At 46.3% G+C, this 26,601-nt stretch overlaps 1 protein-coding gene across 1 annotated transcript; it reads left to right on the plus strand.

Annotated features, from left to right (window-relative positions):
• Positions 1–658: 658 nt before the first annotated feature.
• LOC115183944 (AP-5 complex subunit zeta-1-like) lies at positions 659–26,601 on the plus strand (the record flags this gene model as incomplete). Its single annotated transcript, XM_029744927.1, has 11 exons — positions 659–830; positions 1,225–1,262; positions 1,918–2,080; positions 2,247–2,425; positions 4,921–5,063; positions 5,889–6,007; positions 7,231–7,358; positions 7,551–7,648; positions 21,735–21,867; positions 23,062–23,258; positions 26,299–26,601. Coding segments are annotated over 11 exons (1,614 nt in total), but the record flags the coding sequence as incomplete, so codon positions are not given.

The raw sequence follows: 26,601 nt of genomic DNA on the forward strand, positions 1-26,601 counted from the left end.
TGACTGGCTGGCTAGCTGACTAGCTGACTGGCTAGCTGACTAGCTGACTGGCTAGCTGACTGGCTGGCTAGCTGATTAGCTAACTTATGGCTAGCTGACTGGCTAGCTGACTGGCTGGCTGACTAGCTGACTGACTGGCTGGCTGACTGACTGGCTGACTGACTGACTGGCTGACTAGCTGACTGACTGGCTGACTGGCTGACTAGCTGACTGACTGGCTGACTAGCTGACTGGCTGACTAGCTGACTGGCTAGCTGACTGACTGGCTGACTAGCTGACTGACTGGCTGGCTGGCTAGCTGACTGGCTGGCTAGCTGACTGGCTGGCTAGCTGACTAGCTGACTGACTGGCTTGCTGACTGGCTGACTGACTGGCTAGCTGACTGGCTGACTGACTGTCTAGCTGATTGACTGGGTAGCTGACTGACTGGCTGGCTAGCTGACTGACTGGCTGGCTGACTGGCAGTCTAGCTGACTGGCTTGCTGACTGATTGGCTGACTACTGGCTGGCTGACTGTCTATTAGATGGCTCAGACCTTCAGCCTACCTGTCTCTTCAAATCAACTATTTGCATGTAATCATGTCATGGATTTGTTTCATTGGTGTTATGCTCATTTTACAGTGTGTTGCTTTAACTGGTCAGTCCAGTCCGTCCCTGACCTTTAACCCTTGACCTCTCTGTGGCCCCAGATGACAGGTCGGAGGTGGACGGCTCTGTGGTTTCCATGGTTTCAGCCACCTCCTCCTCCAGCAGACTCCTTCCTCCTAAAGAACGTCTGAGAGAGAAGAGTTTCGAGTACTGCCAACGCCTCATAGAACAGAGTGACCGCAGTATGTACCCTACACCCTAACCCCTACACTACTGCCTCGTAGAACAGAGTGACCGCAGTATGTACCCTACACCCTAACCCCTACACTACTGCCTCATAGAACAGAGTGACCGCAGTATGTACCCTACACCCTAATCCCTACACTACTGCCTCATAGAACAGAGTGACCGCAGTATGTACCCTACACCCTAACCCCTACACTACTGCCTTGTAGAACAGAGTGACCGCAGTATGTGCCCTAACCCCTACACTACTGCCTCATAGAACAGAGTGACCGCAGTATGTACCCTACACCCTAACCCCTACACTACTGCCTCATAGACCAGAGTGACCGCAGTATGTTTGGAAATCCCAATGTGTCCCTGTGTTGTAAAGACTGTTTTCTTCTGTTTCAGAGGCGCTGAAGAGAACAGACACAGAGCTCCAGAAAGCAGTGAGTCATACTGCTGTAGAAACCCTGTCCCCTACAATCACACACCATACAGTCATACTGCTGTAGTAACCCTGTCAATCACACACCATACAGTCATACTGCTGTAGTAACCCTGTCAATCACACACCATACAGTCCTACTGCTGTAGAAACCCTGTCAATCACACACCATACAGTCATACTGCTGTAGTAACCCTGTCCCCTACAATCACACACCATACAGTCATACTGCTGTAGTAACCCTGTCCCCTACAATCACACACCATACAGTCATACTGCTGTAGTAACCCTGTCCCCTACAATCACACACCATACAGTCATACTGCTGTAGTAACCCTGTCCCCTACAATCACACGCCATACAGTCATACTGCTGTAGTAACCCTGTCCCCTACAATCACACGCCATACAGTCATACTGCTGTAGTAACCCTGTCCCCTACAATCACACGCCATACAGTCATACTGCTGTAGTAACCCTGTCCCCTACAATCACACACCATACAGTCATACTGCTGTAGTAACCCTGTCCCCTACAATCACACACCATACAGTCATACTGCTGTAGTAACCCTGTCAATCACACACCATACAGTCATACTGCTGTAGTAACCCTGTCCCCTACAATCCTCTCTGTGTGTGTGTGTGTGTGTCTCAGTGCCTGGTGGAGGCCGTGTGTATCCTGGACGGTGTGTGTGTAGAGGACGCTGGTTGTGTGTATCGTGCGTTCCCGTGTGTGAAGTCGCTGTTCGGCCGTCTGAACTCTGACCTGTCCTGCAGCCGAGTCCTCCTGCCCATCGCTCAGTTCTACCTGAACCACGGTGGGGGGGGGGGGGGGTGTGTGGAGGATACAGTTAGTGTGTACTTACTGTGTGTGTGTGTCAACGTGTGAAGGATAGAGTTAGTGTGTACTTACTGTGTGTGTGTGTGTGGTGTGTGTGTGGTGTGTGTGTGTGTCTCTGTCTCTCTGTGTGTGTGTGTGTGTAGGCGAGGCTGCAGCGGTGGACAGTGAGTGTGTGTGGAGGTGTGTGTTCGGAGTTCTCCCGGCCGAGTGTTTCAACGACCCCTATCTGGCCCACGAGACGCTGTCGTTCATCAGAGCCAATCAGCTGCAGCTACACTCCTCCGTACCGCTGTACTCCCACTACTTCCCTAACCTGCTCAAGGTAACGCCCCGCCCCCTTTATAACACTGTGGACCCACTACTTCCCTGGTATCTGACTATGTGTTGTAGTTCCTAGCGTGGGACAGTCCAGGCCTGGTATCTGACTATGTGGATGTGTTGTAGTTCCTAGCGTGGGACAGTCCAGGCCTGGTATCTGACTATGTGGATGTGTTGTAGTTCCTAGCGTGGGGACAGTCCAGGCCTGGTATCTGACTATGTGCTGTAGTTCCTAGCGTGGGACAGTCCAGGCCTGGTATCTGACTATGTGGATGTGTTGTAGTTCCTAGCGTGGGACAGTCCAGGCCTGGTATCTGACTATGTGTTGTAGTTCCTAGCGTGGGACAGTCCAGGCCTGGTATCTGACTATGTGTTGTAGTTCCTAGCGTGGGACAGTCCAGGCCTGGTATCTGACTATGTGGATGTGTTGTAGTTCCTAGCGTGGGACAGTCCAGGCCTGGTATCTGACTATGTGGATGTGTTGTAGTTCCTAGCGTGGGACAGTCCAGGCCTGGTATCTGACTATGTGGATGTGTTGTAGTTCCTAGCGTGGGACAGTCCAGGCCTGGTATCTGACTATGTGGATGTGTTGTAGTTCCTAGCGTGGGACAGTCCAGGCCTGGTATCTGACTATGTGTTGTAGTTCCTAGCGTGGGACAGTCCAGGCCTGGTATCTGACTATGTGGATGTGTTGTAGTTCCTAGTGTGGGACAGTCCAGGGCTGGTATCTGACTATGTGGATGTGCTGTAGTTCCTAGCGTGGGGACAGTCCAGCCCTGGTATCTGACTATGTGTTGTAGTTCCTAGCGTGGGGACAGTCCAGGCCTGGTATCTGACTATGTGTTGTAGTTCCTAGCGTGGGGACAGTCCAGGCCTGGTATCTGACTATGTGGATGTGTTGTAGTTCCTAGCGTGGGACAGTCCAGGGCTGGTATCTGACTATGTGGATGTGTTGTAGTTCCTAGCGTGGGACAGTCCAGGCCTGGTATCTGACTATGTGTTGTAGTTCCTAGCGTGGGACAGTCCAGGCCTGGTATCTGACTATGTGTTGTAGTTCCTAGCGTGGAACAGTCCAGGCCTGGTATCTGACTATGTGGATGTGTTGTAGTTCCTAGCGTGGGACAGTCCAGGCCTGGTATCTGACTATGTGGATGTGTTGTAGTTCCTAGCGTGGGGACAGTCCAGGCCTGGTATCTGACTATGTGTTGTAGTTCCTAGCGTGGGGACAGTCCAGGCCTGGTATCTGACTATGTGGATGTGTTGTAGTTCCTAGAGTGGGACAGTCCAGGCCTGGTATCTGACTATGTGGATGTGTTGTAGTTCCTAGCGTGGGGACAGTCCAGGCCTGGTATCTGACTATGTGTTGTAGTTCCTAGCGTGGGACAGTCCAGGCCTGGTATCTGACTATGTGGATGTGTTGTAGTTCCTAGCGTGGGACAGTCCAGGCCTGGTATCTGACTATGTGGATGTGCTGTAGTTCCTAGCGTGGGGACAGTCCAGGCCTGGTATCTGACTATGTGTTGTAGTTCCTAGCGTGGGGTCAGTCCAGGCCTGGTATCTGACTATGTGTTGTAGTTCCTAGCGTGGGACAGTCCAGGCCTGGTATCTGACTATGTGTTGTAGTTCCTAGCGTGGGACAGTCCAGGCCTGGTATCTGACTATGTGGATGTGTTGTAGTTCTAGCGTGGGACAGTCCAGGCCTGGTATCTGACTATGTGGATGTGTTGTAGTTCCTAGCGTGGGACAGTCCCAGGCCTGGTATCTGACTAGCGTGGCATTTTTTTTGCCTTTACCTCCATTATCTCACATCATTTGCTCACATTGTATATAGTCTTATTTTTTTTCTACTGCATCATTGATTGTATGTTGTTTTACTCCATGTGTAACTCTGTGTTTTTGTATGTTGTCGAACTGCTTTGCTTTATCTGGCCAGGTCGCAATTGTAAATGAGAACTTGTTCTCAACTTGCCTACCTGGTTAAATAAAGGTGAAATAAATAAAAAAATAAAAATGTGTTGTAGTTCCTAGCGTGGGGACAGTCCAGGCCTGGTATCTGACTATGTGGATGTGTTTGTAGTTCCTAGTGTGGGACAGTCCAGGCCTGGTATCTGACTATGTGTTGTAGTTCCTAGCGTGGGACAGTCCAGGCCTGGTATCTGACTATGTGGATGTGTTGTAGTTCCTAGCGTGGGGACAGTCCAGGCCTGGTATCTGACTATGTGGATGTGTTGTAGTTCCTAGCGTGGGACAGTCCAGGCCTGGTATCTGACTATGTGGATGTGTTGTAGTTCCTAGTGTGGGACAGTCCAGGCCTGGTATTGACTATGTGTTGTAGTTCCTAGCGTGGGACAGTCCAGGCCTGGTATCTGACTATGTGGATGTGTTGTAGTTCCTAGCGTGGGGACAGTCCAGGCCTGGTATCTGACTATGTGGATGTGTTGTAGTTCCTAGCGTGGGGACAGTCCAGGCCTGGTATCTGACTATGTGGATGTGCTGTAGTTCCTAGCGTGGGACAGTCCAGGCCTGGTATCTGACTATGTGGATGTGCTGCCCTCTCTGATCACGGCTGGGACTGCAGTGGAGCTGCTACACTCTCTACTGGACTTGCCCTGTCTCACTGCTGCGCTCACCCTACAGCTCAGGTACACACACACACACACGTACAGACACACACGTACAGACACAGCTGAACTCTGAAGTTTACATACACCTTCGCCAAATACATTTCAACTCACTTTTTTCACAATTCCTGACATTTAATCCTAGTAAAGAGTCCCTGTCTTAGGTCAGTTAGGATCACCACTTTATTTTAAGAATGTGAAATGTCAGAATAATAGTAGAGAGAATTATTTATTTCAGCTTTTATTTCTTTCATAACATTCCCACTGGGTCAGAAGTTTACATACACTCAATTAGTATTTGGTAGTATTGCCTTTAAATTGTTTAACTTGAAGGTAGGCCTTGAAATACATCCACAGGTACACCTCCAATTAACTCTAATGATGTCAATTAGCCTATCAGAAGCTTCTAAAGCCATGACAACATTTTCTGGAATTTTCCAAGCTGTTTAAAGGCACAGTCAACTTGGTGTATATAAACTCCTGACCCACTGGAATTGTGATACAGTGAATTATAAGTGAAATAATCTGTCTGTAAACAATTGTTGGAAAAATGATTTGTGTCATGCACAAAGTAGATGTCCTAACCGACTTGCCAAAACTATAGTTTGTTAACAAGACATTAGTGGAGTGGTTGAAAAACGAGTTTTAATGACTCCAACCTAAGTGGATGTAAACTTCCGACTTCAACTGTACACACAGTAAATACGTAGTGTATTCTAAGTTATCTCTGTAAGATGGCGTAATAACAAATCAATCAATAACATTCACAATGTTCCTAGAAGCATTTCAGGGAAACATCAGAGCAGTGCAGAATACACATGTAACACAGTGATCTGTGCCCGTCAGGTCTGCTTGCTTCCCTGTGTCTGAGCCAGGGGGCCGTGGTCTGTCATCGCTGGAAGCTTTCCGAAGCCCCGCCCATAGAGGCCTCTTCCTGTTCCTGTTGAGAGGGGAGGCAGGGTCTGGTAATACTACTGATACTACTGATACTACTGTAATGCCACTACTACTGTACTACTATAATACCAATACTGTAATACCACTACTATAATACTGTAATACCACTACTACTGTACTACTATAATACCAATACTGTAATACCACTACTACTGATACTACTGTAATACTGCACCATAGAGGCCTCTTCCTGTTCCTGTTGAGAGGGGAGGCAGGGTCTGGTAATACTACTGATACTACTGTAATACCACTACTACTGTACTACTATAATACCAATACTATAATACCACTACTCCTGTAATACTGTAATACCACTACTGTAATATTACTAGTGTTTGTGTTACCATGGTAACTGTGTTGAAGCCCTGCCCATAGAGGCCTCTTCCTGTTCCTGTTGAGAGGGGAGGCAGGGTCTGGTAATACTACTGATACTACTGATACTACTGTAATACCATCATTACTACTGTACTACTATAATACCAATACTGTAATACCACTACTATAATACTGTAATACCATCACTACTACTGTACTACTATAATACCAATACTGTAATACCACTACTATAATACTGTAATACCATCACTACTACTGTACTACTATAATACCAATACTGTTATACCACTACTACTGTAATACTATAATACCACTACTGTAATATTACTAGTGTTTGTGTTACCATGGTAACTGTTGAAGCCCCGCCCATAGAGGCCTGTTCCTGTTGATAGGGGAGGCAGGGTCTGGTAATACTACTGATACTACTGTAATACTGTAATACCACTACTACTGTAATACCACTACTACTGATACTACTGTTATACCACTACTACTGTAATACTACAATACCACTACTGTAATATTACTAGTGTTTGTGTTACCATGGTAACTGTGTTGAAGCCCCGCCCATAGAGGCCTCTTCCTGTTCCTGTTGAGGGGAGGCAGGGTCTGGTAATACTACTAATACTACTGTAATACCATCACTACTACTGTAATACTGTAATACCACTACTACTGTAATACCACTACTACTGTAATACTATAATACCACTACTGTAATACTATAATACCACTACTGTAATACTATAATACCACTACTGTAATACTATAATACCACTACTGTACTACTGTGAAACACCTACTGTAATATATACCTACTGTAATACCACTACTGTAATACTATGATACCACTACTGTAATACCACTACAGTAACATTACTGTATTTCTCCCCAGGTGATACCATGGACAGACTGAGCGTACTCCATGACCTGCTGATGGAGGCAGCTGATTGGTCCAGAGTCATCCAATCAGCTCAAAGTGTTCCAGTGCTGCTGCACGTCTACTTCAACACAGTTACCACGGTAACACACACACACACACACACACACACACACACACACACACACACACACACACACACCACACACACACCCACACAAGGCTGCAACCAGAATAAGTCAGAGATAAAACATGCATTTTGTGTATATAAGTACTGTGTGTGTGTGTGTGTGTGTGTGTGTGTGTGTGTTACCGTGGTAACTGTGTGTGTGTAGGTATCAGATGAGAGGCTGCTGGCCCAGCTGGTGTTGGTGCTGCTGGAGAGAAGCAGCCTGTTGCTGAACATCCCCAGATACACTGCAGAGATACACCGGTTAGTCCACACTGGTCAATACCGGGTCAATACACACACACTGGTACACCGGTTAGTACACACACTGGTACACCGGTTAGTACACACACTGGTACACCGGTTAGTACACACACTGGTACACCGGTTAGTACACACACCACTGGTACACCGGTCAATACACACACACACACACTGGTACACCGGTTAGTACACACTGGTCAATACCGGGTCAATACACACACACTGGTACACCGGTTAGTACACACACACTGGTACACCGGTTAGTACACACACTGGTACACCGGTTAGTACACACACTGGTACACCGGTTAGTACACACACTGGTACACCGGTTAATACACACACTGGTACACCGGTCAATACACACACACACTGGTACACCGGTTAGTACACACACTGGTACACCGGTTAGTACACACACTGGTACACTGGTCAGTACACACACTGGTACACCGGTTAGTACACACACTGGTACACCGGTCAATACACACACTGGTACACCGGTTAGTACACACACTGGTACACCGGTTAATACACACACTGGTACACCGGTTAATACACACACTGGTACACCGGTTAGTACACACACTGGTACACCGGTTAATACACACTGGTACACGGTTAATACACACTGGTACACCGGTTAATACACACACTGGTACACGGTTAATACACACCATGGTACACGGTTAATACACACACTGGTACACCGGTTAATACACACATGGTACACCGGTTAATACACACACACTGGTACACCGGTTAGACACACACTGGTACACACGGTTAGTACACACACACTGGTACACCGGTTAGTACACAACACACTGGTACACCGGTTAGTACACACACACTGGTACACCGGTTAGTACACACACATGGTACACCGGTTAGTACACACACACTGGTACACCGGTTAGTACACACACACTGTACACCGGTTAGTACACACACACTGGTACACCGGTTTCGTACACACACCACTTGGTACACCGGTTGAGTCAACACCACGGTTACCCGGTTAGTACACACAACTGGTTACACCGGTAGTACACACACACTGGTACACCGGTTAGTACACACAATGGTACACGGTTAGTACACACACTGGTACACCGGTAGTACACACACACTGGTACACCGGTTAGTACACACACACTGGTACACCGGTTAGTACACACACACTGGTACACCGGTTAGTCACCACCATGGTACACCGGTAGTACACACACACTGGTACACGGTTAGTACACAACACTGGTACACCGGTAGTACACACACACTGGTACACGGTTGTAACACCCACTGGTACACCGGTTAGTACACACACACTGGTTTACACGGTTAGTACACACACACTGGTACACCGGTTAGTACACACACACTGGTACACCGGTTATACAACACACACTGGTACACCGGTTAGTACACACACAACTGGTACACCGGTTAGTACACACACACTGGTACACCGGTTAGTCAACACACTGGTACACCGGTTAGTACCACACATATGGTACACCGGTTAGTACACACACACTGGTACACCGGTTAGTACACACACACTGGTACACCGGTTAGTACACACACACTGGTACACCGGTTAGTACACACACACTGGTACACCGGTTAGTACACACACACTGGTACACCGGTTAGTACCACACACTGGTACACCGGTTAGTACACACACACTGGTAGAACACGGTTAGTACACCTCACACCTAGGACACCGTTAGTACACCACACTGGTACACCGGTTAGTACACACACACTGGTACACCGGTTAGTACACACAACTGGTTACACCGGTTAGTACACACACACTGGTACACCGGTTAGTACACACACACTGGTACACCGGTTAGTACACACGCTGGTACACCGGTTAGTACACACGCTGGTACACCGGTTAGTACACACACACTGGTACACCGGTTAGTACACACACACTGAGAAAATGTGTACATGTAGGTAGGGGTGAAGGCTACAGGTTAGTCGAGGTAATGTGTACATGTAGGTAGGGGTGAAGGGTACAGGTTAGTTGAGGTAATGTATACATGTAGGTAGGGGTAAAGGGTACAGGTTAGTTGAGGTAATGTGTACATGTAGGTAGGGGTGAAGGGTACAGGTTAGTTGAGGTAATGTATACATGTAGGTAGGGGTAAAGGGTACAGGTTAGTTGAGGTAATGTGTACATGTAGGTAGGGGTGAAGGGTACAGGTTAGTTGAGGTAATGTGGACATGTAGGTAGGGGTGAAGTGACTGCATAGATAATAACAGCGAGTATGTATTTTTTATTTATCCTTTAATTAACTGGGCAAGTCCAGTAAGAACAAATAATTATTTACAATGACGGCCTCCCAAAAGGCCTCCTGCCGGGACGGGGGCCTGCGATTAAAAATATTAAATAAATAAACGTAACAGCAGTGTACAAAACCAATGGAGGGGGGTCAATGTAATAGTCTGGTGGCCTTGTCCATCCACTCCATCACAGGAGAGTGGTGGAGTACTGATCAGATGACCTGGCCGCCACAATCACCGGACCTCAACCCAATTCAGATGGTTTGGACCGCAGAGTGACGGAGTACTGATCAGATGACCTGGACTCCACAATCACCTGACCTCAACCCAATTCAGATGGTTTGGGATGAGTTGGACCGCAGAGTGATGGAGTATTGATCAGATGACCTGGACTCCACAATCACCTGACCTCAACCCAATTCAGATGGTTTGGGATGAGTTGGACCGCAGAGTGATGGAGTACTGATCAGATAACCTGGACTCCACAATCACCTGACCTCAACCCAATTCAGATGGTTTGGGATGAGTTGGACCGCAGAGTGATGGAGTACTGATCAGATGACCTGGACTCCACAATCACCTGACCTCAACCCAATTCAGATGGTTTGGGATGAGTTGGACCGCAGAGTGAAGGAAAAGCAGCCACCAAGTGCTCAGCATATGTGGGAACTCCTTCAAGATTGTTGGAAAAGCATTCTTCATGAAGGTGGTTGAGAGAAAGGGGGGGCCACTTTGAAGAATATAAAATATATTTTAATTTGTTTAACACTTTTTTGGTTACTACGTCTTCACTAATATAGTAAAACAATTAAAAAATAAGGCAACACTGGAATGAGTAGATTATGGGGTATTGTGATGTCATTATGGGGTATTGTGATGTCATTATGGGTATTGTGATGTCATTATGGGGTATTGTGTGTAGATTGCTGAGGATTTGTTTTATTTCATCCATGTTAGAATGAGGCTGTAACAGTTTCAACTGTTCTGCCTGCGGCTATGGAACCCTGACCTGTTCACCGGACGTGCTTGTTGCACCCTCGACAATTACTATGATTATTATTATTTGACCATGCTGGTCATCTATGAACATTTTAACATCTTGACCATGTTCTGTTATAATCTCCACCCGGCACAGCCAGAAGAGGACTGGCCACCCCTCATAGCCTGGTTCCTCTCTAGGTTTCTTCCTAGGTTTTTGGCCTTTCTAGGGAGTTTTTCCTAGGGAGTTTTTCCTAGCCACCGTGCTTCTTTCACATGCATTGCTTGCTCTTTGGGGTTTTAGGCTGGGTTTCTGTACAGCACTTTGAGATATCAGCTGATGTACGAAGGGCTATATAAATTTGATTTGATTTGATTATGGGGTATTGTGACGTCATTATGGGGTATTGTGATGTCATCATGGGGTATTGTGATGTCGTCATGGGGTATTGTGATGTCGTCATGGGGTATTGTGATGTCATCATGGGGTATTGTGATGTCATCATGGGGTATTGTGATGTCATCATGGGGTATGGTGTGTAGATTCCTGAGGATTTGTTTAATTTCATCCATTTTAGAATAAGGCTGTTAACGTAACAAAAATGTGGAAAAAGTCAAGGGTCTGAATACTTTCCGAAGGCGCTGTACTAAGCTGATATCTGACGTGCTGCTCCTTCTTTTTCCGTAGTGTATTTCTGTATTGTTTTAGTGATTCACCGTAGTGAAGGCGTAGACTCAGGTTTTCTGTGTCTCTATGTTTTTGGTTGGACAGGTTTCTCAATTTCTTTCTTAGGTTTTTGCATTCTTCATCAAACCATTTGTCATTATCTAAGGTTGTCTGCTTGAAATGTTTAGATTTGATAGGGGAGCTGAAACGTCAGACTGTTTAGGCTTTCTACTGCCAAGTTTACACCTTCACTATGGTAGTGTGGTGGATGGGACTACCAGCTCTCTGTAACCTAGAGGACAACCAGTGGGTCCATCTCATTTATACCACCTGGTAGTGTGGTGGATGGGACTACCAGCTCTCTGTAACCTAGAGGACAACCAGTGGGTCCGTCTCCTCTATACCACCTGGTAGTGTGGTGAATGGGACTACCAGCTCTCTGTAACCTAGAGGACAACCAGTGGGTCCGTCTCCTCTGTACCATGTTTCTTGTAGGATGAAAGTGTCTGTATTTCCAATGTCTTTGATGAAGTCTGGGTTCCTGCTCTTTAAGGCTAAAGGCAGATGACCTCTGACCTTGTATATTCCAGGATGAGATAGTAAAAGCTTTGTGTTCCATAGTGTCTAGTGTTGGTTTTAGGACGATACCTGACAAACACATCTTCGTTGACCGAAAGTAACGTCTTCATATCTCAATGTTCTACTGCTTGAGTTCCTCTTCCTGTTATAGAATATTAGATCCATTTCCTCTTCCTGTTATAGAATATTAGATCCATTTCCTCTTCCTGTTATAGAATATTAGCTCAATTTATTCTTCTTGTTATAGAATATTAGATCCATATCCTGTTCCTGTTATAGAATATTAGCTCCATAGTATTGTGTTCCTCTTATAGAATATTAGCTCCATATCCTGTTCCTCTTATAGAATATTAGCTCCATATCCTGTTCCTCTTATAGAATATTAGATCCATATCCTGTTCCTCTTATAGAATATTAGCTCCATAGTATTGTGTTCCTCTTATAGAATATTAGCTCCATATCCTGTTCCTCTTATAGAATATTAGCTCCATATCCTGTTCCTCTTATAGAATATTAGCTCCATAGTATTGTGTTCCTCTTATAGAATATTAGCTCCATAGTATTGTGTTTCTCTTATAGAATATTAGATCCATATCCTGTTCCTCTTATAGAATATTAGCTCCATATCCTGTTCCTCTTATAGAATATTAGCTCCATAGTATTGTGTTCCTCTTATAGAATATTAGCTCCATAGTATTGTGTTCCTCTTATAGAATATTAGCTCCTTATCCTGTTCCTCTTATAGAATATTAGCTCCATATCCTGTTCCTCCTATAGAATATTAGATCCATAGTATTGTGTTCCTCTTATAGAATATTAGCTCCATAGTATGTGTTTCCTCTTATAGAATATTAGCTCCATATCCTGTTCCTCTTATAGAATATTAGCTCCATATCCTGTTCCTCCTATAGAATATTAGATCCATAGTATTGTGTTCCTCTTATAGAATATTAGCTCCATATCCTGTTCCTCTTATAGAATATTAGCTCCATATCCTGTTCCTCTTATAGAATATTAGATCCATATCCTGTTCCTCTTATAGAATATCAGCTCCATAGTATTGTGTTCCTCTTATAGAATATTAGATCCATATCCTGTTCCTCTTATAGAATATTAGATCCATATCCTGTTCCTCTTATAGAATATTAGCTCCATAGTATTGTGTTCCTCTTATAGAATATTAGCTCCATATCCTGTTCCTCTTATAGAATATTAGCTCCATATCCTGTTCCTCTTATAGAATATCAGCTCCATAGTATTGTGTTTCTCTTATAGAATATTAGATCGATATCCTGTTCCTCTTATAGAATATTAGCTCCATAGTATTGTGTTCCTCTTATAGAATATTAGATCCATATCCTGTTCCTCTTATAGAATATTAGATCCATATCCTGTTCCTCTTATAGAATATCAGCTCCATAGTATTGTGTTCCTCTTATAGAATATTAGCTCCATAGTATTGTGTTCCTCTTATAGAATATTAGCTCCATATCCTGTTCCTGTTATAGAATATTAGCTCCATATCCTGTTCCTCTTATAGAATATCTCAGTTTTGTCACCAAAGCCCCATATACTACCCACCACTGTGACCTGTATGCTCTCGTTGTCTGGTCCTCGCTACATATTTGTCGCCAAACCCACTGGCTCCAGGTCATCTATAAGTCTATGCTAGGTAAAGCTCCGCCTTATCTCAGCTCACTGGTCACCATAGCAACACCCGTAGCACGCTCTCCAGCAGGTATATCTCACTGGTCATCCCCAAAGCCAATTCCTCCTTTGGCCGCCTTTCCTTCCAGTTCTCTGCTGCCAATGACTGGAACAGACTACAAAAATCGCTGAAGCTGGAGACTTATATTTCCCTCACTAACTTTAAACATCAGCTATCTGAGCAGCTAACCGATCGCTGCAGCTGTACATAGTCCATCTGTAAATAGCCCATCCAATCTACCTACCTCATCCCCATATTGTTTTTATTTACTTTTCTGCTCTTTTGCACACCAGTATCACTACTTACACATCATCATCTGCACATCTATCACTCCAGTGTTCATTTTCTAAATTGTAATTATTTCGCCACTATGGCCTATTTATTGCCTTACTTCCCTAACCTTACTTCATTTGCACACACTGTATATATATTTTTCTATTGTGTTATTGACTGTACGTTTGTTTGTGTAACTCTGTGTTGTTGTTTGTGTCGCACTGCTTTGCTTTATCTTGGCCAGGTCACAGTTGTAAATGAGAACTTGTTCTCAACTGGCCTACCTGATTAAATAAAGGACTTGTTCTCAACTGGCCGACCTGGTTAAATAAAGGACTTGTTCTCAACTAGCCGACCTGGTTAAAGAAAGGACTTGTTCTCAACTGGCCGACCTGGTTAAATAAAGGACTTGTTCTCAACTAGCCGACCTGGTTAAAGAAAGGGCTGGTCTGGATTGTCCATGAGGAGCTTCTCTTTGTACTCTTTCGGTGCCTTGTCATTTTTAATATCTAAAGGGTGATGTACTATGGGGATCTCTTCACAGTACCCTGTAGATGGAGGGTATTACCCTGTAGATGGAGGGTATTACCCTGTAGATGGAGGGTATTACCCTGTAGATGGAGGGTATTACCCTGTAGATGGAGGGTATTACCCTGTAGATGATGCGGAGGGTATTACCCTGTAGATGATGCGGAGGGTATTACCCTGTAGATGGAGGGTAGTACCCTGTAGATGGAGGGTAGTACCCTGTAGATGATGCTGAGGGTATTACCCTGTAGATGGAGGGTATTACCCTGTAGATGGAGGGTATTACCCTGTAGATGGAGGGTATTACCCTGTAGATGGAGGGTATTACCCTGTAGATGGAGGGTATTACCCTGTAGATGGAGGGTATTACCCTGTAGATGATGCGGAGGGTATTACCCTGTAGATGATGCGGAGGGTATTACCCTGTAGATGGAGGGTATTACCCTGTAGATGGAGGGTATTACCCTGTAGATGATGCGGAGGTTATTACCCTGTAGATGGAGGTTATTACCCTGTAGATGGAGGTTATTACCCTGTAGATGGAGGGTATTACCCTGTAGATGGAGGGTATTACCCTGTAGATGGAGGGTATTACCCTGTAGATGGAGGGTATTACCCTGTAGATGGAGGGTATCACCCTGTAGATGGAGGGTATTACCCTGTAGATGATGCGGAGGGTATTACCCTGTAGATGGAGGGTATCACCCTGTAGATGGAGGGTATTACCCTGTAGATGATGTGGAGGGTATCACCCTGTAGATGGAGGGTATTACCCTGTAGATGATGTGGAGGGTATTACCCTGTAGATGATGTGGAGGGTATCACCCTGTAGATGGAGGGTATCACCCTGTAGATGGAGGGTATCACCCTGTAGATGGAGGGTATCACCCTGTAGATGGAGGGTATCACCCTGTAGATGGAGGGTATCACCCTGTAGATGGAGGGTATCACCCTGTAGATGGAGGGTATCACCCTGTAGATGGAGGGTATCACCCTGTAGATGGAGGGTATCACCCTGTAGATGGAGGGTATACCCTGTAGATGGAGGGTATTACCCTGTAGATGGAGGGTATTACCCTGTAGATGGAGGGTATTACCCTGTAGATGGAGGGTATTACCCTGTAGATGGAGGGTATTACCCTGTAGATGGAGGGTATTACCCTGTAGATGGAGGGTATTACCCTGTAGATGGAGGGTATTACCCTGTAGATGGAGGGTATTACCCCTGTAGATGATGCGGAGGGTATTACCCTGTAGATGATGCGGAGGGTATTACCCTGTAGATGATGCGGAGGTTATTACCCTGTAGATGATGCGGAGGGTATTACCCTGTAGATGATGCGGAGGTTATTACCCTGTAGATGATGCGGAGGTTATTACCCTGTAGATGATGCGGAGGTTATTACCCTGTAGATGATGCGGAGGTTATTACCCTGTAGATGATGCGGAGGTTATTACCCTGTAGATGATGTGGAGGGTATTACCCTATAGATGGAGGTTATTACCCTGTAGATGGAGGGTATTACCCTGTAGATGATGTGGAGGGTATTACCCTGTAGATGGAGGGTATTACCCTGTAGATGGAGGGTATTACCCTGTAGATGGAGGGTATTACCCTGTAGATGGAGGGTATTACCCTGTAGATGGAGGGTATTACCCTGTAGATGGAGGGGTATTACCCCTGTAGATGATGCGGAGGGTATTACCCTGTAGATGATGCGGAGGGTATTACCCTGTAGATGATGCGGAGGTTATTACCCTGTAGATGATGCGGAGGTTATTACCCTGTAGATGATGCGGAGGTTATTACCCTGTAGATGATGCGGAGGTTATTACCCTGTAGATGATGCGGAGGTTATTACCCTGTAGATGATGCGGAGGTTATTACCCTGTAGATGATGCGGAGGTTATTACCCTGTAGATGATGCGGAGGTTATTACCCTGTAGATGATGCGGAGGGTATTACCCTGTAGATGATGCGGAGGGTATTACCCTGTAGATGATGCGGAGGGTATTACCCTGTAGATGGAGGGTATCACCCTGTAGATGGAGGGTATCACCCTGTAGATGGAGGTTATTACCCTGTAGATGATGCGGAGGGTATTACCCTGTAGATGATGCGGAGGGTATTAACCTGTAGATGGAGGGTAGTACCCTGTAGATGGAGGGTAGTACCCTGTAGATGATGCTGAGGGTATTACCCTGTAGATGGAGGGTATTACCCTGTAGATGGAGGGTATTACCCTGTAGATGGAGGGTATTACCCTGTAGATGGAGGGTATTACCCTGTAGATGGAGGGTATTACCCTGTAGATGATGCGGAGGGTATTACCCTGTAGATGATGCGGAGGGTATTACCCTGTAGATGGAGGGTATTACCCTGTAGATGATGCGGAGGTTATTACCCTGTAGATGATGCGGAGGTTATTACCCTGTAGATGGAGGTTATTACCCTGTAGATGGAGGTTATTACCCTGTAGATGGAGGGTATTACCCTGTAGATGGAGGGTATTACCCTGTAGATGGAGGGTATTACCCTGTAGATGGAGGGTATTACCCTGTAGATGGAGGGTATTACCCTGTAGATGGAGGGGTATTACCCTGTAGATGGAGGGTATTACCCTGTAGATGGAGGGTATCACCCTGTAGATGGAGGGTATTACCCTGTAGATGGAGGGTATTACCCTGTAGATGGAGGGTATCACCCTGTAGATGGAGGGTATTACCCTGTAGATGATGTGGAGGGTATCACCCTGTAGATGGAGGGTATTACCCTGTAGATGGAGGGTATTACCCTGTAGATGGAGGGTATTACCCTGTAGATGGAGGGTATCACCCTGTAGATGGAGGGTATTACCCTGTAGATGATGCGGAGGGTATTACCCTGTAGATGGAGGGTATCACCCTGTAGATGGAGGGTATTACCCTGTAGATGATGTGGAGGGTATCACCCTGTAGATGGAGGGTATTACCCTGTAGATGATGTGGAGGGTATCACCCTGTAGATGGAGGGTATCACCCTGTAGATGGAGGGTATCACCCTGTAGATGGAGGGTATCACCCTGTAGATGGAGGGTATCACCCTGTAGATGGAGGGTATCACCCTGTAGATGGAGGGTATCACCCTGTAGATGGAGGGTATCACCCTGTAGATGGAGGGTATCACCCTGTAGATGGAGGGTATCACCCTGTAGATGGAGGGTATCACCCTGTAGATGGAGGGTATCACCCTGTAGATGGAGGGTATCACCCTGTAGATGGAGGGTATTACCCTGTAGATGGAGGGTATTACCCTGTAGATGATGAGGAGGGTATTACCCTGTAGATGATGTGGAGGGTATTACCCTGTAGATGATGTGGAGGGTATTACCCTGTAGATGGAGGTTATTACCCTGTAGATGGAGGGTATTACCCTGTAGATGGAGGGTATTACCCTGTAGATGGAGGGTATTACCCTGTAGATGGAGGGTATTACCCTGTAGATGGAGGGTATTACCCTGTAGATGGAGGGTATTACCCTGTAGATGATGCGGAGGGTATTACCCTGTAGATGATGCGGAGGGTATTACCCTGTAGATGATGCGGAGGTTATTACCCTGTAGATGATGCGGAGGTTATTACCCTGTAGATGATGCGGAGGTTATTACCCTGTAGATGATGCGGAGGTTATTACCCTGTAGATGATGCGGAGGTTATTACCCTGTAGATGATGTGGAGGTTATTACCCTGTAGATGATGCGGAGGTTATTACCCTGTAGATGATGCGGAGGGGTTATTACCCTGTAGATGATGCGGAGGTTTTACCCTGTAATGGAGGTTATTACCCTGTAGATGGGAGGGTATTACCCTAGTGAGATGATGTGGAGGGTATTACCCTGTAGATGATGTGGAGGGTATTACCCTGTAGATGATGTGGAGGGTATTACCCTGTAATGGAGGGTATTACCCTGTAGATGGAGGGTATATACCCTGTAGATGGAGGGTATTACCCTGTAGATGGAGGGTATTACCCTGTAGATGGAGGGTATTACCCTGTAGATGGAGGGTATTACCCTGTAGATGGAGGGTATTACCCTGTAGATGATGCGGAGGGATTACCCTGTGATGGATGCGGAGGTTATTACCTGTAGATGATGCGGAGGTTATTACCCTGTAGATGATGCGGAGGTTATTACCCTGTAGATGATGCGGAGGTTATTACCCTGTAGATGATGCGGAGGTTATTACCCTGTAGATGATGCGGAGGTTATTACCCTGTAGATGATGCGGAGGTTATTACCCTGTAGATGATGCGGAGGGTATTACCCTGTAGATGATGTGGAGGGTATTACCCTGTAGATGATGTGGAGGGTATTACCCTGTAGATGGAGGGTATCACCCTGTAGATGGAGGTTATTACCCTGTAGATGATGCGGAGGGTATTACCCTGTAGATGATGCGGAGGGTATTACCCTGTAGATGATGAGGAGGGTATTACCCTGTAGCTGATGAGGAGGGTATTACCCTGTAGCTGATGCGGAGGGTATTACCCTGTAGCTGATGCGGAGGGTATTACCCTGTAGCTGATGCGGAGGGTATTACCCTGTAGCTGATGCGGAGGGTATTACCCTGTAGCTGATGCGGAGGGTATTACCCTGTAGCTGATGCGGAGGGTATTACCCTGTAGCTGATGCGGAGGGTATTACCCTGTAGCTGATGCGGAGGGTATTACCCTGTAGCTGATGCGGAGGGTATTACCCTGTAGCTGATGCGGAGGTTATTACCCTGTAGATGATGCGGAGGTTATTACCCTGTAGATGATGCGGAGGTTATTACCCTGTAGATGATGCGGAGGTTATTACCCTGTAGATGATGCGGAGGTTATTACCCTGTAGATGATGCGGAGGTTATTACCCTGTAGATGATGCGGAGGTTATTACCCTGTAGATGATGCGGAGGTTATTACCCTGTAGATGATGCGGAGGTTATTACCCTGTAGATGATGCGGAGGTTATTACCCTGTAGATGATGCGGAGGTTATTACCCTGTAGATGATGCGGAGGTTATTACCCTGTAGATGATGCGGAGGTTATTACCCTGTAGATGATGCGGAGGGTATTACCCTGTAGATGATGCGGAGGGTATTACCCTGTAGATGGAGGGTATTACCCTGTAGATGGAGGGTATTACCCTGTAGATGGAGGGTATTACCCTGTAGATGATGCTGAGGGTATCACCCTGTAGATGGAGCTGAGGGTATCACCCTGTAGATGGAGGGTATCACCCTGTAGATGGAGGGTATCACCCTGTAGATGGAGGGTATCACCCTGTAGATGGAGGGTATCACCCTGTAGATGGAGGGTATCACCCTGTAGATGGAGGGTATCACCCTGTAGATGGAGGGTATTACCCTGTAGATGATGCGGAGGGTATTACCCTGTAGATGGAGGGTATTACCCTGTAGATGATGAGGAGGTTATTACCCTGTAGATGATGAGGAGGTTATTACCCTGTAGCTGATGAGGAGGGTATTACCCTGTAGATGATGCGGAGGTTATTACCCTGTAGATGATGAGGTTATCACCCTGTAGATGATGCGGAGGGTATCACCCTGTAGATGATGCGGAGGGTATCACCCTGTAGCTGATGCGGAGGGTATCACCCTGTAGCTGATGCGGAGGGTATCACCCTGTAGATGATGCGGAGGGTATCACCCTGTAGATGATGCGGAGGGTATCACCCTGTAGATGATGCGGAGGGTATCACCCTGTATATGTCCTTGTAAAATAATCCACCTTTTTATACAACCCTCAGTCTATCTTTTGGTAAAAACATGCTGAACAATTCAGGAGCTCATCTGCTCATTAACACTCTCTCGTTAACTAACTCTCTTTTCTCTCTCTCCTCTCTCTCTCGTTTCTCTCTCGTTTCTCTCCTCTCTCTCTCTCGTTTCTCTCCTCTCTCTCTCCTTTCTCTCTCGTCTCTCTCTCCTCTCTCTACTCCTCTCTCTCCTCCTCTCTCTACCTCTTCTCTCTCGTTCTCTCTGCTCTCTCTCTCATATCCCCTCTCTCTTCCCTCTCTCTCCTCTCTCCTCTCCTCTCTCTCTCTCTCTCTCCCTCTCTCGTTTCTCTCTCTTTTCTCTCTCTCTCTCTCTCTCCTCTCTCTCCTCTCTCTCTCGTTTCTCTCCTCTCTCTCTCGTTTCTCTCCTCTCTCTCTCGTTTCTCTCCTCTCTCTCTCGTTTCTCTCCCTCTCTCTCTCGTTTCTCTCCTCTCTCTCGTTTCTCTCCTCTCTCTCGTTTCTCTCCTCTCTCTCGTTTCTCTCTCCTCTCTCTCGTTTCTCTCTCCTCTCTCTCGTTTCTCTCTCCTCTCTCTCTCGTTTCTCTCTCCTCTCTCTCTCGTTTCTCTCTCCTCTCTCTCTCGTTTCTCTCTCCTCTCTCTCTCGTTTCTCTCTCCTCTCTCTCGTTTCTCTCTCCTCTCTCTCGTCTCTCTCTCGTTTCTCTCTCTCGTTTCTCTCTCTCGTTTCTCTCTCTCGTTTCTCTCTCGTTTCTCTCTCGTTTCTCTCTCTCGTTTCTCTCTCTCGTTTCTCTCGTTTCTCTCTCGTTTCTCTCCTCTCTCTCTCGTTTCTCTCTCTCGTTTCTCTCCTCTCTCTTGTTTCTCTCTCTCGTTTCTCTCCTCTCTCTCTCGTTTCTCTCTCGTTTCTCTCTCCTCTCTCTCTCCTCTCTCTCTCGTTTCTCTCTCCTCTCTCTCTCGTTTCTCTCTCCTCTCTCTCGTTTCTCTCTCGTTTCTGTCTCGTTTCTCTCGTTTCTCTCCTCTCTCGTTTCTCTCGTTTCTCTCTCGTTTCTCTCCTCTCTCTTGTTTCTCTCTCTCGTTTCTCTCCTCTCTCTCTCGTTTCTCTCTCCTCTCTCTCTCGTTTCTCTCTCCTCTCTCTCTCGTTTCTCTCTCCTCTCTCTCTCGTTTCTCTCTCTCGTTTCTCTCCTCTCTCGTTTCTCTCTCGTTTCTCTCTCGTCTCTCTCCTCTCTCTCGTTTCTCTCCTCTCTCTCTCATTCCTCTCTCTCTCGTTTCTCTCTCTAGAGTTTTTAGCCACCACTTGTTGAAGCTGTGTAAGCTCCACCCCTCTCTGGTTGTTGACCAATCACGGGAGCTGCTAGAGTTTGCTGGAACCACCACTAACATCAACAGCAAAGAAGACCTGTACACACATGTGGTGAGAACTATACACTATAATATATACTATAATATATACTATAATATAAACTATAATATACACACATGTGGTGAGAACTATATACTACAATATATACTATATACTATAATATATACTATATACTATAATATATACTATAATATATACTATATACTATAATATACACATGTGGTGAGAACTATATACTATAATATATACTATAATATATACTATATACTATAATATATACTATAATATATACTATATACTATAATATATACTATATACTATAATATATACTATAATATACACACATGTGGTGAGAACTATATACTACAATATATAGTATATACTATAATATATACTATATACTATAATATATACTATATACTATAATATACACACATGTGGTGAGAACTATTTAATGTATACTATAATATATACTATAATATACACTATATACTATATACTATAATATATACACACATGTGGTGAGAACTATATACTATATACTATAATATATACTATAATATACACTATATACAATAATATATACTATATACTATAATATACACACATGGTGAGAACTATATACTATAATATATACTATAATATACACTATATACTATAATATATACTATATACTATAATATACAGTATGTACTATAATATATACTATAATATATACTATATACTATAATATACACTATATACTTTAATATACACTAAACTATGATATATACTATATACTATAATATACACTATATACTATAATATATACTATATACTATAACATACACTATATACTATATTATATACAGTAATATATACTATATACTATAATATACACTATATACTATAATATATACTATACTATATACTATACTATAATATACACACGTGGTGAGAACTATATACTATAATATATACTATATACTATAATATACACACGTGGTGAGAACTATATACTATAATATACACACATGTGGTGAGAACTATATACTATAATATACACTATAATATACACACTATACTATATTATAAACAAAGTGAGAGAGAAACCTTTAGAGACACATGGTGACAGATCGAGACTGAGTGTGTGTCTATCTTGTTAACTGTGTGTGTGTGTGTGTCTCTGTGTGTATCTGTGTCTCTGTGTGTCTCTCTGTGTGTGTATCTGTGTATCTGTGTATCTGTGTATCTGTGTGTGTGTAGGTGTGGGTACTCGATGAGTACCTGTCGGTGTCATTTGACTCTCGGTGTTCTGTGGATCTGGTTACTTCCTGTTTCGAGACATTGGAGGCAGTCCTCTTCGAGATCACTTCCTCTGGAAGCCCCTCCCCCAGGGTGGTTACCTCCTTACTGAGCGCGCTCGCTAAACTGGCTTCCCGTTCCCATGACCTCATACCCAGGTAACACACACACACACACACACACACACACACACACACACACACACACACACACACACAATGGGCTTCCTGTTCCCTGCTGTCCTACAGGCTCACTGCTGTCCCTCACTGCTGTCCAACAGGCTCACTGCTGTCCTACAGGCTCACTGCTGTCCCTCACTGCTGTCCTACAGGCTCACTGCTGTCCTACAGGCTCACTGCTGTCCCTCACAGCTGTCCCTCACTGCTGTCCAACAGGCTCACTGCTGTCCCTCACTGCTGTCCTACAGGCTCACTGCTGTCTAACAGGCTCACTGCTGTCCCTCACTGCTGTCCTACAGGCTCACTGCTGTCTAACAGGCTCACTGCTGTCTAACAGGCTCACTGCTGTCTAACAAGCTCACTGCTGTCCTACAGGCTCACTGCTGTCCTACAGGCTCACTGCTGTCCAACAGGCTCACTGCTGTCCCTCACTGCTGTCCTACAGGCTCACTGCTGTCCTACAGGCTCACTGCTGTCCTACAGGCTCACTGCTGTCCCTCACTGCTGTCCTACAGGCTCACTGCTGTCCCTCACTGCTGTCCTATAGGCTCACTGCTGTCCTACAGGCTCACTGCTGTCCCTCACTGCTGTCCTACAGGCTCACTGCTGTCTAACAGGCTCACTGCTGTCCCTCACTGCTGTCCCTCACTGCTGTCCTACAGGCTCACTGCTGTCCCTCACTGCTGTCCTACAGGCTCACTGCTGTCTAACAGGCTCATTGCTGTCCTACAGGCTCATTGCTGTCCTACAGGCTCACTGCTGTCCCTCACTGCTGTCCTACAGGCTCACTGCTGTCCTACAGGCTCACTGCTGTCTAACAGGCTCATTGCTGTCCTACAGGCTCATTGCTGTCCTACAGGCTCACTGCTGTCCCTCACTGCTGTCCTACAGGCTCATTGCTGTCCTACAGGCTCATTGCTGTCCTACAGGCTCACTGCTGTCCTACAGGCTCACTGCTGTCCTACAGGCTCACTGCTGTCTAACAGGCTCACTGCTGTCTAACAGGCTCATTGCTGTCCTACAGGCTCACTGCTGTCCTACAGGCTCACTGCTGTCCTACAGGCTCACTGCTGTCCTACAGGCTCACTGCTGTCCTCCAGGCTCACTGCTGTCCTCCAGGCTCACTGCTGTCCTCCAGGCTCACTGCTGTCCTACAGGCTCACTGCTGTCCTACAGGCTCACTGCTGTCCAACAGGCTCACTGCTGTCCCTCTCTGCTGTCCTACAGGCTCACTGCTGTCTAACAGGCTCACTGCTGTCCTACAGGCTCACTGCTGTCCCTCACTGCTGTCCTACATGCTCACTGCTATCTAACAGGCTCACTGCTGTCCTACAGGCTCACTGCTGTCCAACAGGCTCACTGCTGTCCCTCTCTGCTGTCCTACAGGCTCACTGCTATCTAACAGGCTCACTGCTGTCCTACAGGCTCACTGCTGTCCCTCTCTGCTGTCCTACAGGCTCACTGCTGTCCTACAGGCTCACTGCAGTCCTATAGGCTCACTGCTGTCCCTCACTGCTGTCCCTCAAATCAAAATTCAAATCAAATGTATTTATATAGCCCTTCGTATATCAGCTGAAATCTCAAAGTGCTGTACAGAAACCCAGCCTAAAACCCCAAACAGCAAGCAATGCATGTGAAAGAGGCACGGTGGCTAGGAAAAACTCCCTAGGAAAAACTCCCTAGAAAGGCCAAAAACCTAGGAAGAAACCTAGAGAGGAACCAGGCTATGAGGGGTGGCCAGTCCTCTTCTGGCTGTGCCGGGTGGATATTATAACAGAACATGGTCAAGATGTTAAAATGTTCATAAATGACCAGCATGGTCAAATAATAATAATCATTGTAGTTGTCGAGGGTGCAACAAGCACGTCCGGTGAACAGGTCAGGGTTCCGTAGCCGCAGGCAGAACAGTTGAAACTGGAGCAGCAGCATGGCCAGGTGGACTGGGGACAGCAAGGAGTCATCATGCCAGGTAGTCCCGAGGCATGGTCCTAGGGCTCAGGTCCTCCGAGAGAAAGAAAGGAAGAGAGAATTAGAGAGAGCATATTTAAATTCACACAGGACACCGGATAAGACAAGAGAATACTCCAGATGTAACAGACTGACCCTAGCCCCCCGGCACATAAACTACTGCAGCATAAATACTGGAGGCTGAGACAGGAGGGATCAGAAGACACTGTGGCCCCATCCGATGATACCCCCGGACAGGGCCAAACAGGCAGGATATAACCCCACCCACTTTGCCAAAGCACAGCCCCCACACCTCACTGCTGTCCTACAGGCTCACTGCTGTCCCTCACTGCTGTCCTACAGGCTCTCTGCTGTCCTACAGGCTCACTGCTGTCCTACAGGCTCACTGCTGTCCTACAGGCTCACTGCTGTCCCTCACTGCTGTCCTACAGGCTCGCTGCTGTCCTACAGGCTCGCTGCTGTCCTACAGGCTCACTGCTGTCCTACAGGCTCACTGCTGTCCTACAGGCTCACTGCTGTCCCTCACTGCTGTCCTACAGGCTCGCTGCTGTCCTACAGGCTCGCTAGGGCCAAACAGGCAGGATATAACCCCACCCACTTTGCCAAAGCACAGCCCCCACACCTCACTGCTGTCCTACAGGCTCACTGCTGTCCCTCACTGCTGTCCTACAGGCTCTCTGCTGTCCTACAGGCTCACTGCTGTCCTACAGGCTCACTGCTGTCCTACAGGCTCACTGCTGTCCTACAGGCTCACTGCTGTCCTACAGGCTCGCTGCTGTCCTACAGGCTCGCTGCTGTCCTACAGGCTCACTGCAGTCCTATAGGCTCACTGCTGTCCCTCACAGCTGTCCCTCACTGCTGTCCTCCAGGCTCACTGCTGTCCTACAGGCTCACTGCTGTCCTACATGCTACAGTCACACAATTACACACACTACAGCCGTTCCTTACTCTGTGTGTGTGTGTGTGTGTGTGTGTGTGTGTGTGTGTGTGTGTGTGTGTGTGTGTGTGTGTGTGTGTGTGTGTGTGTGTGTGTGTGTGTGTGTGTGTGTAGGGTTTCTCTGTTCCTCTCTAAGCTTCGTAACGGAGCAGTCTCCTGGTGTGGCAGTGAGGAGGACGTTGTCGCCGTAGTGACCAGAGGGGAGGAGTTATGGTCGCTGCTGAAACTTCCGAGCGTGGCGCTGAGTGTTCTAACCCCGCCTCCTCTCACCACTTCCCCCCGTTGGCATGGAGACGCCAACGCAGCGCTGCCACCGAGACTCAGAACACTGACTGGCCTCACACACGCTAAAATATAATCGCAATTTCACATAGACCTTAAATGATGTATGTTTTCAATAAATTGACTTGTAAATGA

The sequence above is a fragment of the Salmo trutta genome, unplaced genomic scaffold (genome assembly GCF_901001165.1).
Source record: "Salmo trutta unplaced genomic scaffold, fSalTru1.1, whole genome shotgun sequence".
NCBI classification, from domain to species: Eukaryota; Metazoa; Chordata; class Actinopteri; order Salmoniformes; family Salmonidae; genus Salmo; species Salmo trutta.